The sequence below is a fragment of the Lynx rufus genome, unplaced genomic scaffold, assembly GCF_022079265.1.
Source record: "Lynx rufus isolate CCGP_SWC_20201006 ecotype Redwood Valley unplaced genomic scaffold, mLynRuf1.p SCAF_6, whole genome shotgun sequence".
NCBI lineage: Eukaryota > Metazoa > Chordata > Mammalia > Carnivora > Felidae > Lynx > Lynx rufus.
The window spans coordinates 137,937,128-137,950,421 of NW_025814878.1; the positions used below are offsets into that span (position 1 = coordinate 137,937,128).

The following is a 13,294-nucleotide window of genomic DNA, read 5'->3' on the forward strand; positions in this document are numbered from 1 at the left end:
AGAATATGCTGGTTTGAAGTGGTAATGTCTGAGTCTACAATAATTTTAGCATACTTAAATTTATTTTTGACCCAATAGAGCAGAGAGAAACAGAATTCTGAGTCACATGGGCTTTTATTCTTCCCCCACAAAAACAGATATCAGTACGGGTTTTTAAAAGTGTAACTCTGATTTTTAAATTATTTCAGAACTTGTGATATTTAAAGATGCTCTTTAAAAGAAAAAAGTGAATACAGTAAAATTTTTAGTTTTCACTTGCTTTGTGTGGTTTAGGTATCAAATTTGACATTTTGTTATACATTTGAGCCCTTTGAAATATTTTAATTTGTGAAACTTGTTATTTCATCTCTTCGGTTTCCATACTTTAAAAATTTTCTGCCACAGATGCTTTTGAGGAGTTAAGAGTTCTGCTGAATTGAATGCCCAATGTGTCTGTGCTTTTGAGGTGTTTTCGTTCCTTCCTGGCCTGTGGCCAGATGACCACCTGTGCACAGATCAGTAGGTGTGGTGACCCAGCTGTGTTATTCTGTCATGACAGTTGTGGTCTCTCCAGGATTTTCCATCTTCCTCGGACGGCCACGGCCATTTCTTTCTGGTTTTGGCTTGCACCAGTCGGCCTTCAAAGATCTTTTGTTTTCTGACAGTTGAAGAAATTGGTTGGCGTTCTTACCTTTAGACAATTATTTAATTGTTTACAGGTAACTGAAAGTATCTACCAAAGGTTTCTAATGATGAATCCCTTTATTTTGTCGGAGCTTTGTCACGTCGAAATGACTGGTCATTATAATTCCTGGTGATAGAATTGTTTTTAACCCAAAGAGCGTCAAAAGCTCATTCTTTCTTTTTGGATTTTTTTGTTGTGCGTATTTTTCCTGTGTGTTATGACAAATCTCCCTTTTTAACTGTAAGGCATAGTAGATTTAATGCTTGAGATCGTGCTATTATAACGTTCTTGGAGAAATATGCTTTATTGAAATTTTCACTTTATCAAAATAATACAGAGCATTGTTTTGATAACTGCAGATAAAGATGAACCTATCTTATACAATATTGAGTTTAGAACTTCAAACACATATCACATCAACAATCCTAATTAACCCCGGGGGAGCAGTTTAGTGAAGAATATTTTGAATTCTTAATGTGACATTTATACTTACTGGCTTATTTTGATTATTATAAATGTTTCCGAATATCACCTGGTTTTATTAAAATGTTTTAGTGAATTTTCATGAGTGAGTTTTCCATGGGGGTTACATTTCCACCTTTCTGAAGTGAGCCAGTAGGAAAATATGACTTGGTTTCCGCAGTTGATTTAAGCCAGCCTCTCAGCAGCACATCTGGTCCATAAAGTTAGGTACACCTGGAACATGATAATGCATAATTATTTCCTCACAGAATTGTTTCGAGCAGTCACATTAGACAACCAGTGGCTGGCACTTAGTGTTCACTTACTAGGTACAGACACTAAGTCCTTTACATGTGTTAATTCATTTATGTTATAAATGTTTCAAATGCGCATTTCCCTTTCCTTCTTTTCTGTCTTCCTTCTCCTTCAGGCGGGTGTCCCTCGAGAGAGTTACTTTTAAGATACAGCCCAAGTCAGAAATAGTAGTGGCTTTTATTAAGATTAGCCACTTCAGGGGCGCCTAGGCGGCTCAGTTGGTTACGCCTCTGACTTCAGCTCAGGTCGTGATCTCGTGGTGCATGGGTTTGAGCCCCGAGTCAGGCTCTGTGCTGACAGCTCGGAGCCTGGAGCCTGCTTCGGATTCTGTGTCTCCCTCTCTCTCTGCCCTTCCCCCGCTCGCACTGTCTCTCTCTCTCTCTCTCTCTCTCAAAAGCAAACATTTAAAAAAAAAAAGTTTCTCAGTTTCATTTATGGAGCTCTCCATTGGTGATAGAAATAAGGGAAAGGGGTCAGGTCAGGAGACTCGAAGTAGTATCAGGAGGTCCAGAGAGCAGACCCCCCGGCAAGAGCGCTGACTGACCCAGATGAACGTGCGTCGTCGGGGGCTGTAACCGGGGATGGAACGGTAGGGCCTGAGCATGGCTTGGTGCCACTTGAAGAGAAAGGCAGAGAGGACCTGAGCAGTAGAATATAAAAAGATGTGGCAAATCACACGAGTTGACACATTTTGCCCCTGAGCCAGTAGGAGGATGAAAAGCAAAATTTGTAAACAGAGAGGAGATAACTGGTGTGGGCTCGTGGATGAAAAAGCAGCTTAGCCTTAGGTTTCCAAAGGATAAAAGAGAGACACACATGTTTTAGAGAAATAACTTCATGTACAGGACCATAAGGACTGGCCACATTACTTGTACGCCACGTCAGCTGGTTGATGGTTTTACTACTTGCATCCATACGTAGCTAGGATGTTTGACACACATTTATTCTGGGGAATCAGATTGGTATGGAAACAGCATGAAGTTCAAAATTCAGCAGGCCTTGAGGCGCCTGGGTGGCTCGGTCAGTTAAGTGTCCGACTTTGGCTTAGGTCATGATCTCCAGGTTCACGGATTCAAGCCCCACATCAGGTTCTCTGTGACAGTTCAGAGCCTGGAGCCTGCTTTGGATTCTGGGTCTCCCTCTCTCTCAGCCCCTCCCCTGCTCATGTTCTGTCTCTCTCTGTCTCTCAAAAATAAACAAACATTAACAAAATTTAAAAAGAAAGAAAAAAGACATTCGGCAGGCCTAGATTTGAATCTCAGCTATAACATGTCTTGAGCAAGCTACTTAACCAGACTTCCCCCCTACCTGCACTCAGTTTTACTGAGACATAGTGACATATAACATTTAAGCTCAAATTAGGCAATGTAATGATTTGATATATGTATATATATGAAATGCTTACTACAGTCCCTTTAGTTAACCTATTTCACTTCACGTAATTCTTTTTTCTTGTGATAAGAGCTTTTAAGATCTAGCTCTCAGAAATTTTCAAATATATGATACAATAGTGGCAATTATAATCACCATTACACCTGTGGAACTTAAGTATCTTAGAACTAGAGGCTTATACCTTCACATTACCTTCACCCGTTTCCCACCCACACTCCCCATTTCTGGCAACCACCAGTCTCTTCTGTGTTGCTAGGAGTTTGTTTTTGGGTTCCACCTATAAGTGAGGTCATACACTATTTGTGTTTCTGTCTGACTTACTTCACGTAGCATAATGCTGTCAGTGTTCATCCATGTTGTTGCAAATGGCAAGATTTCCTTCTTTTTTATGGCCGAATAATGTTCCATTGTGCATGTGTGTGTGTGTATGTATATATATACACACACACACACACACACACACACACACACACACCATATTTTTTATTCATTGGGTTATCTGTCGGAGAAACTTAAGTTGTTTCCATGTCTTGGCTCTAGTAAATAATGCAGTGAAAATGAGCATGCAGATACCTCTTTGAGATAGTGACTCCCTTTCTTTTGGACATATACTCAGAAGTGCAATTGTTGGATCACGTAGTTTTAACTTTTTGAGGAACCTCCGTACTATTTTTTTATAGTGGCTGGACCAGCACTGGCCACCCACAGTAGCCAAATATTTCCTTTCTTTTGTCTACGTCCTTGCCAACACTTGTTATTTCTTGTCTTTTTGATAATAGCCTTTCCAAAAGGTGTGAGGTGATATCTCATTGTGGCTTTGATTTACGTTTTCTTAACGATCAGTGCTGTTGAGCACCTTTTGAGGTACCTATTGGCCATTTGAATATCTTCTTTGGCCATTTTGAATTGGATTATTTGTTTTCACTGTTGAGTTCCTTATGTATTTTGGGTATAAAGCCCCCATCAGATATTATGGATCTCTTATTATGGAATGATAATCAAATATTTAAATGACTTATTAGGAATTAGATATGTGGTTTGAAAATATTTTCTCCCATCTTGTAGGTTGCCTTTTCATTTTGTTGATTATTTCTTTTGCTGTGCAGAAGCTTTTTAGTTTGATGTAGTCCCACTTGTTTGTTTTTGATTTTGTTGCTGTGCGTGAGTATCACATCTAAAAAGTAATTGCCAAGACCCATGTCAAGGAAGTTTCTTCCTGTGTTTTCTTCTAGAACTTTTATGGTTTTCTACAGTCTTACACTTAAGGCTTCAGTCCATTTCAAATTAATCCTTGTGAGTGGTATAAGACCGTGGTCTTGTTTCATTCTTCTGCGTGGGAGCATCCAGTTTTCCTGGCAACATTTATTGAATAGACTAACCTTTTCTCCATTGAGTATTCAGTGAGTCAAGTACTAGTTGAGTGTATACGCATAGGCTTACTTCTGGGCTCTTCATTCATTTCCATTAGTCTGTTTGCCTGTTTTTATGCCAATACCAGGCTCTCTTGATCACTGTGCCATTGTAATCTTGTGTGAAATCAGTAAATGTGATGCTTCCAACAGTATTCTTCTTTCTCGGGATTGTGTTGGCTATTAAGAGTCTTTTGTAGTTCCACACAAATTGTAGGATTGTTTTCTTTTTCCTTAAAAAATGCCATTGGATCTTGATAGGGATTATGTGGCGTCTATAGATGCTTTTGCGTAGTATGGACATTTTAACAATATTAAATCTTCCCATCCATCGGCATAGGATATGTTTCCAGTTATTTGTATCTTCTTCAGTTTTTTCCATCAGTATCTTATTGTTTTCAGTGTATAGGGTTTTTTTACCTCTTTGGTTAAATTTATTTCTAAATATTTTATTGTTTTTGGTGTCATAAATGATATTTTCTTTATTTCTTTTTCAGATAAATTTTTGCTAGTGTATAGAAATGCTAGCCTTTTTTGTATGTTGATTTGGTATTCTCTAACTTTACTGAATTCACTGATTAGATCTAACACTTTTCTTGGTGGAGTTTTTGGGATTTTTTTTATGTGTATAAGGTCATGTCGTCTACAAATGTAATTGTACTCTTCCTCTCCAATTAAGATGCCTTTTATTTCTTTTTCTTGCCTAATTACTCTGGTAGGACTTAAATCACTGTGTTGATGGGAGTACCATTCCTATTTAGAGTGGATAGCTTTGTCTTGTTTTTGACCTTAGAGAAAAAACTTTGAACTTTCACCATTGAGTATGATGTTAGCTGTGGACTTTTCACATATGGTCTTTATTGTGTTGTAGTACAGTATTCTACACCCAATTTGTTGAGAGTTCTCAATGGATGTTGACTTTTGTCAGATAGTTTTTCTGCATCTATTGAGATAAACATATAATTTTTATCCTTAATTCTATTAATATGTTGTATCACATTTATTCATCTGTGTCTGTTGAATCATCATTGTTTCCACGGGATGAATTCTACTTGATGATGGTGTATGATCCTTGTAGTATATTGAATTTAGTTTGCTAGTATTCTGTTGAGATTTTTTGCATCCTGTATTCATGAGGGATATTGACCTATAGTTTTCTTTTCTTAAAGTGTCCTTATCTGGCTTTGATATCAGGATAATACCAACTTTGTAAAATGAGTTTGAGAGTGTTCGCTCCTCTTCTGCTTTTTAGAAGAGTTTGAAAAGAATTGGTATTCACTTTTTTTAGGTATTTGATAAAATGCAACAGTGAAACCATGTGCTCCTGTGCCTTTTGATGGTAGGATATGATATGATCTCTTTACTTATTATTGATCTATTCAGATTTTCTGTTTCCTCATGATTTAACTTTTGTGGGTTGTATATTTCTGGGAATTTGTGTGTTTCTTCTAAGATTGGCCAATTTTTGGCCTGTAGTTGTTCGTAGTATCTTAAGACTTGTATTTCTGTGGTATTAACTGTATTGTCAGACAGTTTTGAAGTAGATTCTTCATCTGTAAGATGGAGATAGTAACATTCAACTCTAGAATGATGAATGAGATAATGTGTATAAAACATCTAGAAAAGTATCTGATGCTTAATCAAGGCTAAACAAAAGTGAGTTAGTCTTGGGGCGCCTGGGTGGCTCAGTCAGTTAAGCGTCCGACTTCAGCCCAAGTCATGATCTGGCGGTTCACAATTTCGTGCCTGGCATTGGACTCTGTCCTGACAGTTCAGAGCTTGGGAACCTGCTTCTGATTCTGTGTCTCCCTCTCTCTCTGTCCCTCCCTGGCTCACACTCTGTCTCTGTCCCTGTCTCTCTCTCTCAAAAGTAAATAAACATTAAAAAAAAAAATTTTTTTTTAAAGTGAGTTACTTTCCTAGGGAGAGGCCAACAATAATTTTCTCTTTTCCCTTCTCATGGAACAGATGGGAATTGAAAAGAGAAGACCGATAGCAATTGGGAGACTAGAATTTGTGCTAATAAGAAAGAGGCCATGATCTGTGTTTTATCTAAAAACAAAACAAAACAAAAAAATGGCTTAAGAAGAAAAGAGGGTTAGTTTTTTAAGATTATATAATTGGATAAACAGTAAAAATCATTTCAAGTGTATGTGTTACTTAAGAGTGCCATGCAGGGGCGCGTGGGTGGCTCAGTCGGTTGGGCATCTGACTTTGGTTCAGGTCATAATCTCATGGTTCTTGAGTTTGAGCCCCCGTATTAGGCTCTGTGCTGTCAGCTCACAGCCTGCTTCAGATCCCTTGTCTCCCTCTCTCTCTCTCTGCTCTCCCCACTCCCCATATACTCTCTCTCAAAAATAAGAAAACAATAAAAAAAAAGTGCCATGCAAAAATTACCAAAAATTAAGCATTACGTATTTGGCCGCTGAGTACAGTGATTCCATATATATTTATAGTCAAATATTAACAAAATTACACATTGGTCAGGTTCAATTATTAAAAGTTCAGTTTTCCTCATTTTGAAATTTTAAAGCATTTATGTGATGATGGTGTTTTAAACCATGCTACTCATTGTAACAGTTGAATCAATGAAGATGTTTTTTTTTTTCGTTTGGTTTTGTTTGGTGGTGTTAAGCCTTTTTGGTGTAGGACTGTTTTATTATGTTGTAGCTGTTTCTTTTATTTTTTTTTAATTTTTTAAATGTTTTTATTTATTTTTGAGACAGAGACAGAGCATGAGCAGGGGAGGGACAGAGAGAGAGGGAGACACAGAATTCGAAGCAGCCTCCAGGCTCCATCGATGCGGGTCTTGAACTCACAGACTGTGAGATCATGACCCGAGCTGAAGTCGGACGCTTAACTGACTGAGCCACCCAGGTGTCCCGCTGTTTCTTTTATAATAACAAAATTTATTTAAATTACATTAAAAAATTATGAGAGTAGAGCCAACATTTTAGTTTTTCAAAGATAATTCCCTATCATGTCTACAGAATATTGGGATTTTTTTTTTTTCCAAAACTAATTGTGTTATTCTCCTTGTTTACTTTCTCTAATATAATCTTAGGGAGTATTCATTGGACTTGTTTTAATATTCATTTTTTTCTGACTTCAGGAGTGAAAAATACTGTCTTAAAATTTCTAAGGCTATGGTGTATTTTTTTGTGAGAATGCTATGTTGCCTCTTTATTCTTATATCATTAGTTACATGAATATGCATTATCATTTATAAATAATACAGTATACATAAGCAATACTACATTTTTATTTTTATGATGGCCAAGCAATGTCAGTGGTTTAAAAAATCTTGAGTTTCTTTTCATTAATCATTGTAAGTATTTGTAAACTTTGTTCCTCATGGATATGTTCATTTGAAGATAATACTATGTGATTTGTACAACCATTTTTGAGTAGTTGAAACTTAAAAGAACTGCAAATTGAAATTTCTTTGCCTGGTGGAAATAAAATAAGTATGAACTATGGTGGACATTGGCTTTTTACATATTTCTCATATAAAGTGGCACATGTCACTAAGCTACCATTTTGGTGTATGTTTTGGGTGTTTTTTTCCCATGCTAAGTATGTACTGACTTTAAAAATTGGAGCTTCATTTATTGCTATCATTTGAACAGGTGTCTCAATGCTTGTACCTACTGCAAAACTAAACATGCCAGAGGGAATTTGGCGAGTTACCCAATTGATGAACTAGTCGATAGAGCCAAACAGTCTTTTCAAGGTAAGAGTTTCTAGAATTATGTGCTCTTTGACCACTCTTCTGTCTCCGTATGATGTATCTTGAACTTTATCACCCATTTTCACTTAATAGAAAAGACAAAAAAAAAAAAATGATTGACCATCTGAAGTGTGTTAAGACTTTTGTGGACTGAGGTGAAATACTTTTCAAGATTTCTACCTCTTTCTTTGGTAATTTTTGGACCATTTAGAAAATAGAGTAAGTGTTTCCAGGAGTGTTGGAAAAGGTAGATTCTACTATCAACTAATAAAGTTAGCCCTCTTTATCTGCAGGACTGTTGGACCAGTGCAGAGTGGCACTGGTAGAGAGTCCTAATGAGAATAATTCTTTGTGTGGGTGGCCAGCTACTTCTGAATCATCAGTTGCTGGAAAATGTGATTGTTTAGGTATCTCTCAGCATATAATAAGACTTATCTTTAACATGAGTCACGGCTGTGTTGATACATAACTGCTTATTAAACCATAAACTCCCTCTTTTGTCTTTGTTTATAGTATGTGTGTATAACATTGGTGTTTCTTTACGCCCAGCGTGATATAATCTATTGTCTCATAATCTTGTGGGTTAATAGTTATTGGCGATGTACTTTCCCTTTTAACACGTAAGTCAAATGCTGCTTTTAGTACACCCTCAAAGTCATAGTATGAGTTCTTTATTTAAATAGTACTTTAAATAAAGTGAGCGTTTTTTTATTTAATCTATGTAAAGCCTTTGTCAACATGAATTTGGAATGCTCTTTGTAATAGAAAAGTACCCTTGACTGATTAACATCTGACAATTTTTTTTCCTTCATTCACATTCAACTTGTATTGAACAAGAAATAAAAGGCAACACATCGACTCTTACCAATATTCTGTTTCAGAGCCAGGTAATTATCTTATCTGAAGAAGAGTCTGAGTGATTGTCTTCTGTACAACACGACTATGTTAAGGCTTTTTCAGAAAGGGCATAAATTTGCACAGGAACTTAATCTACTTGAAAAATGATGCCTTTGCTGGTATTCTGAGTTGGTGTTTATTTTTCCCCATATCTGTCAGATAATGGGGATATTAAAACTCTATGGTCTGTCCACCAAACACTGCAAATTGGTAGGAGTATGATTTAGTTCTTTCAAAGGACTTTTCCAACATTATGCATTTCTAACTGCAACTAAATATAACTGGAAAAAATCTTCTCATTTTACTCTGACAATTTATTTTACAAACGTGAAACTGTTCAGTCACCATCTAGAAAGTGAATGTATTCCCTTGGCTCCCTTGTATCTATCCCCCACCTATAACCTATACTGACATTTTGACGTGATTGCTTCGTGACTCAGCATGGACACATTTATGTATTACATTTGACTTGAGGTAAAAACCAGAAAGGAATAATCCTAGTTTTTATAAACTATAGAAATTTGCTAAAGATACCCAGCTCAGCTCTCTGACACATCTTTAGAAATGCCCCCTGAGCAATACAAGTACGGTTGTGTGACTGCTGCAGACTTGAGTCGTCACTGACCATCGTCACATCCAAGTGGGTTGGCCAGTTATGGTGAATGTTTCAAAGTATATATCAGAGGTCAGCAGTGACTTAGTGTTTATTTATAGACCAAGTATTAGAAGAGATTTACTTAGTATTGCTTTCATCCACATGAGTATGTGTGTGTGTCTGCGTATGTGCCTTTTGGTTCCTGACCGTGGAATGTTGGCAATGTAACCTTTTTCTATTGTCTTCTACCCATATAGTAGAGTCGAAACGGAATGCTACTTTCTGGACTGGTGAACTCATTTGGTTGACGTATGGTACTCTTACTAGAATATTGAGATCATAACTTCCTAGGCAAGCCAGTGTGGTTAGGAAAACTTTGAGTCATTAGCTATTTGATGTGCTTTGCCATAGGAGAGTTGGAACTGGAAACAGTGTTCTGCTGCTTACCAGCTGCTATGGTCTGAGGAAGGTACTTGGCCCCTCCAAGCCACGGTTTTCTCATTACTGTGACACTTAGCGCTGCTGGTAGTTAGAATTCCATATAGCTTCTATGAAGTAATTGCCTGTGTTCTTTTTATGAAGCAGACATGTTACTTAAACTGAAGGAATTTAAAGTGAATCCAAGAAGTCTAATTTTGAGTGAGAATATTGGAACATCTATAACAGACATTAATGGCTAGAGTCAAATGACAGGTTTTCTTTTGCTGTTAAAATATGTTTTATGAAAAACGTCTCTATAAATAGAAACTACTTAGTGTGACAGTTACCTCTCGTTCTCTTAATTTGAGAAAGGCAGATTCATGCTGAGGATGGCCTTACAATCTTTTTCCACTCCAGGAACTATCCGTTGCTAACTTACATTTTAAACACACTGAGTTAGTTCATTATCTTTCTTTCTGCAGAAGACATTGGGATTTTACTGATCTGACAGAATTTCTGTGTTTGAGCTTTAGAATTGTAAAGCATAATTATGAAGGTAAATATAATAGAAGAAAAACCTCTTATCTCTGGGACTCTTGCATATTTAGTTCTTTAGTAATCCAGGTGTTAGGAATATTTTTTGAGCTAGAACCCCTGAAATTCTTCACTACACCATTATTCAGTGGTCCTGTAATTAATAATAAACAGTACAGTTCTTTGAAAAGCTACTTTAAGATGAAAACTCTTAAGTATGCTGTTAATAAATTTTAGTACGAGGAAAGTCAGTGGAAGTTAAAGGAAAAGTACATGTCCTTTCTTTTTCTTAAATTTTTTGATGACTGACTGTGTATGAGAAATATAGAGTGATTTATAAAAACTCTGAACAAATTGTAGAATGGGGATAGAACCCAGGTTGCCTGTCAGATGATAGAATCAGCACAGCACAATTTCTTTCTGAATAGCATATTTATGAAATATTTTATATTCATAAAAATTTATTTCTTAAAAGTTTATTTCTTAGTAGTCTAATGAATGAAGAGACTAAGGGTTGACCCAACGGCAAGGGAGCATTCAGAAGAGGTTCTGAAATAATCATGAAATCATTCTGAATGTACAGTGGTTTCCCAAAGAGCTAAAATTATACTGACTATACATTTCGGCTGCCAAAAAACGAGAAAGAGAGCTCGTTAAATTTTGAATGGATAGCATTAAAATCAGAATTACTTATATTTTAAAATAGAAACTTTACCTTTTATCAAAAAAAAAATACATATATTCTGTGTCTCCCTCTCTCTCTGCCCCTCCCCCGTTCATGCTCTGTCTCTCTCTGTCCCAAAAATAAATAAACGTTGAAAAAAAAAAAAAAATTAAAAAAAAAAAAATACATATATATTATTTAGTTTATATTTAGTTGGTTTCCTAGCTTTGTATGTTTTTTGTTTGTTTGTTTTTCTTTTTCTTTTTCTCTCATCCTGGTCCCCTTGATATTTTCACCTTCTCAACATGTTTATCATTTTTGTGGCCAGTTCTGAAAAGAAGATTTATCAGGTAACGGCAGCTTCTTAATCTCATTGTTCTAACAGACTTGGGACACCTTCCCCCTCACCTCCTCATCTGTGCTGAGATTTAGGTTTTAAAAATTCCTAGGCATCACAGTTTGGGGGGACTGGGGTTTGACGTGGTTGCATTTTAGATATCTAGAAAAACATGTCAAGCTATGACCAGGACTTTGTTGGGGCCAGAATGAATTTACAAGCTAGTGTTTTCTAGGATATTCGTATTGATTTTTCTCTAGCAGGTAATCAATCAGTTTCAGTTGTGTAAGTGATGGCGCAAACCTTTTTAAGTGTGCCGGGTGAGTGGTGTGGAAACAACACCTTTCACTGCCGTCTCTGGAATCAAAATGTGGAGATGATGGATGAGCTATTTTTATAGCTATCGCGTGCTTTTCTAGATCTCATTTGTGTGTCGGTACTGTTTTTTTCTTCCTCATAAATTTAAAAAACCCTCGCAAGAAAGTGGCCTAAACCCGTTATGGAAAGGTAAATAAATTGAGATGAAATATTCAAAGCAGGGAGAAAATTTCTTGGTGCTCAGTGATTTTAATATTCCTGTTGAAATTTTTAAAAAATGAGTTCTGTTTTATTGGAGACTTGCAGAGATACTGTCTGCTGCGTGTAGGATTAATTATGAAATGCAACTGGAAAACATTACTTCCTGACCTTTTGTATAGGAAAGGATATGAGCAATATTTGATTTTCGGAAGGATGAACTTAGATTGTTGAGTTACAGTGTATATCAAGCCACATTTATCTCATCACCTTTAGCAATGACTACTATATATTGATTTTGATCAGAGATCAAAAAAGAGATCAGTAATTGCATCCTGTTAATTTATGTGGCAGTTATGAGTGTCTCTTTTATTCCTTTATCTTTTCATTTGTGCCATGTTCAAAGAGAGAAATTTCTTTCTTCCATAGGATTAATAATGTTAATTTGAATGTTATCCATTTGGAGGATTTTAGGCAGCTTACATTAAATGATGGAGCATGCAACGGACCCTGAAAATAAAAGCTGTATAAAATGTGTTGTGTTTACACAAAGGGAAGGTAATTCTACCAACTGGTGAATCCTGGCTCTCCAGAAGAATAAGGAAATATGATTTATGTACTTTGACATGAGTGTGAAAAAGGAAGTATATAGTTTATAATGAAACATATACATGTTTGAGGCTGTAGACACTAAGAATTATGTTCCTTTCCTAAAAGACATTGAATAATGTAATAAAAATCCTTTAGCTGGTAATATGTAGAAATGCCAGGTATAGCCTCTACATGGTGTTTTCTCCTGTTGCTTCTTTAAGAAACCCAAAGTATAATATTAAATGGTAACTTTTCAAAGAAATTTTAACGAGATACCTACATGCCACGTACATAATACATGTAACTTGGTAAGGGGACCCGATGCCTAAACAGGTATTTGTCCGATATCTGATCTAAATAAGCGAGGTTAATCACTTTGATTTTGAAGAAAGCTAGTTAAGGCTGTCCATGGCAAAGCAGAGTGTAATTTACCTGGCCTCTGCCTCTTCAGATCTCTGAGTTTCTAAGTCAGCGGGGTTCAAACCTTTTTTTCTCAATAAAGGGAATCCTTTCTTCAAATGAAATTTGAAAAGTAAGAGCCAAGGTATCATGGTTGAAGCAGAGGTGAGGCCCTGTTTAATGAGCCCTAACCTCAGAGTCTTTCCTCAGAACATTTAGAATCCAGCTGAATAGTCTGGTGTACAGGTTTTCCCCGCTTTCTGAAAGTAGAGCATCCCTGTGAAATATTTTGAAAGCCCAAGGGGCGTAGAGCAAAGGAGCAGTTACCATTCATTTGTATGGAAAAAACTTTGAGTATTTCCCAGACCC

The 13,294-nt window shown here is 36.5% G+C and overlaps 1 protein-coding gene across 1 annotated transcript in view; it reads left to right on the forward strand.

Annotated features, from left to right (window-relative positions):
* CDKAL1 (CDK5 regulatory subunit associated protein 1 like 1) overlaps nt 1-13,294 on the forward strand; it is a 664,701-nt gene that overhangs the window by 300,701 nt on the left and 350,706 nt on the right. The window contains exon 9 of the mRNA XM_047101748.1: nt 7,872-7,975. Coding sequence (XP_046957704.1) covers nt 7,872-7,975 — 104 coding nt within the window. The remainder of the gene's footprint in view (nt 1-7,871; nt 7,976-13,294) is intronic.